The 1,858-nt window shown below is 35.0% G+C and overlaps 1 protein-coding gene across 2 annotated transcripts in view; it reads left to right on the top strand.

Annotated features, from left to right (window-relative positions):
* The window catches only part of LOC107657125 (HEAT repeat-containing protein 3-like), a 17,747-nt gene that overhangs the window by 13,567 nt on the left and 2,322 nt on the right, over positions 1–1,858 (top strand). For both annotated transcript variants that reach the window (XM_016445143.1, XM_016445144.1), the window contains exons 12-13: positions 1,370–1,458; positions 1,562–1,705. In XM_016445143.1, coding sequence (XP_016300629.1) covers positions 1,370–1,458; positions 1,562–1,705 — 233 coding nt within the window. The remainder of the gene's footprint in view (positions 1–1,369; positions 1,459–1,561; positions 1,706–1,858) is intronic.

Below are 1,858 nucleotides of genomic sequence, written 5' to 3'. Positions count from 1 at the left end.
CTTAAAAATGTAGTAGCCAAATTGGCTGGTGAGTAAAAAAGTTAATTTCAATCCCTATATATATATATATATATATATATACCAACTACTGTGCAAAAGTCTTAGGCCACTAGTATTTTCACCAAAAAAATGGTTTTAAGTCAGTTATTTCTGTCTTTTGCTGTAGTGTGTCAGTAGGAAATATAACTGTTTACATTACCAAACATTCCTTTTGCCATTAATTGTATTAATCCAATGAGATTTTTGTATGCACAAGGAGTCTGACAACAGCCAGTGCTCCACACAGAGATCTGATCTCACCATCATCCAGTCTGTCTGAAATGACATGAAGAATCAGGAAAAAAATGAGACAGACTAAAGAACCGAAGAACTGTGGCAACGTCTCCAAGACGCTTCAAAAAACCTTCCTGCAAAGCTACCTGAAAAACTATGCGCAAGTGTACCAAGGACAAAACTGTTTTAAAGGGGTCATATGATGCGATTTCAATTTTTACTTTCTCTTTGGAGTGTTACAAGCTCTTGTTTAACCTTAAACCGCATAAACACATTTCATTACACCAAATACACAAAATAATGTTCTTTTTAGCAACATCATTATGACCCCTTTAAATGCAAAGGGGTGGTCACACCAAATATTGATTTGATTTAGTTAATAGAAGTTAATTGCTAAATAAAATCTATTTATGACATTATTTTTGAAAGCTTTCTCACTTTACAGCATATTTACACAAGTGTCTGAAGCTTTTCACAGTATTGTAGCTTTGCAGGAAGGTTTCTTGAAGCGTCTTTGAGTCGTTGCCACAGTTCTTCCGGATTTAGTCTGTCTCAGTTTTTTCTGGTTCTTCATGTAATCCCAGACGGACTGGATGATGGTGCAAAAATCTCACTGGATTATTACAATTAATGGCCAAAGGAATGTTTGGTAATGTAAACTGATATTTCCTACTGACACACTACAGCAAAAGACAGAAATAACTGACTTAAAACCATTTTTTTGTTGAAAATACTACAGGTCTAAGACTTTCGCACAGTAGTGGATGTATATGTATATTTCATCTATTTTTTTATGTGTATTTGTTTTTTAGTTTCAAGGAAAAAAAAATAAAGTTCAAGTAAATCCATTCATAAAAATACATTTTGATCAATTTTTTTTTTGCCATAATTGAGCAACCCTACTCTCTGACATTATACTGAATCTGTCAGGCTTCTGATGGAAAGCACTTTTAATTGTTCTGTTTTTATGTTGTTTTTTTTTCCCAGTGTTTGGTATTGATTAGGCGTATAGGAGATCTTGTATTTATTTATATGTGGTTTTTCCACTTTAGGTGTAAAAATGTAATATCTTCTACGATTGTACATTAATTTCTAGAGGCATTAAAGGATGAGGAGTTCCTGGAGGCTGTGACTAGTGCTCTTCGCTCTCTACTACAGATCATGGCTACCAAAAACATCCCTCAGGTGAGAACCACATTCATTTATCATTTTATGCTTTAGCGATTCATTATTTCAAGCTTGACTTGGTATTTTTAACTGTATGTGTTTTATATGTTGTATCCTGCAGGGTATGACTCCACACCAGCTAATGATTTTTTGTGAGGCTGCCACTAGCTGTGAGCTGGTCAGTGTGAGAGTTAATGCTCTGGCCATTCTCGGTATCACAGGAAGCTCTCTTTCCAAAGAGAAAAACACAGCAGACACTCTACAGGTAATACTGACTGCGGTAGAAATATTAGAATACTATTAGCCATATTTATAGTGCCATTATTATGCCTACAAGAAATATCCACCTTATTTTTCAGCATGGAAGTTAGACTTTTTCTGTGAATGTGCAACACTCCCGGTTCATTAGCCGCTGTAG

Source organism: Sinocyclocheilus anshuiensis, unplaced genomic scaffold (assembly GCF_001515605.1).
Source record: "Sinocyclocheilus anshuiensis isolate Anshui unplaced genomic scaffold, SAMN03320099.WGS_v1.1 scaffold944, whole genome shotgun sequence".
Taxonomy (NCBI): domain Eukaryota; kingdom Metazoa; phylum Chordata; class Actinopteri; order Cypriniformes; family Cyprinidae; genus Sinocyclocheilus; species Sinocyclocheilus anshuiensis.
Note: the sequence above shows the minus strand (reverse complement) of the source record. Positions and strands in the feature narration are given on the sequence as shown.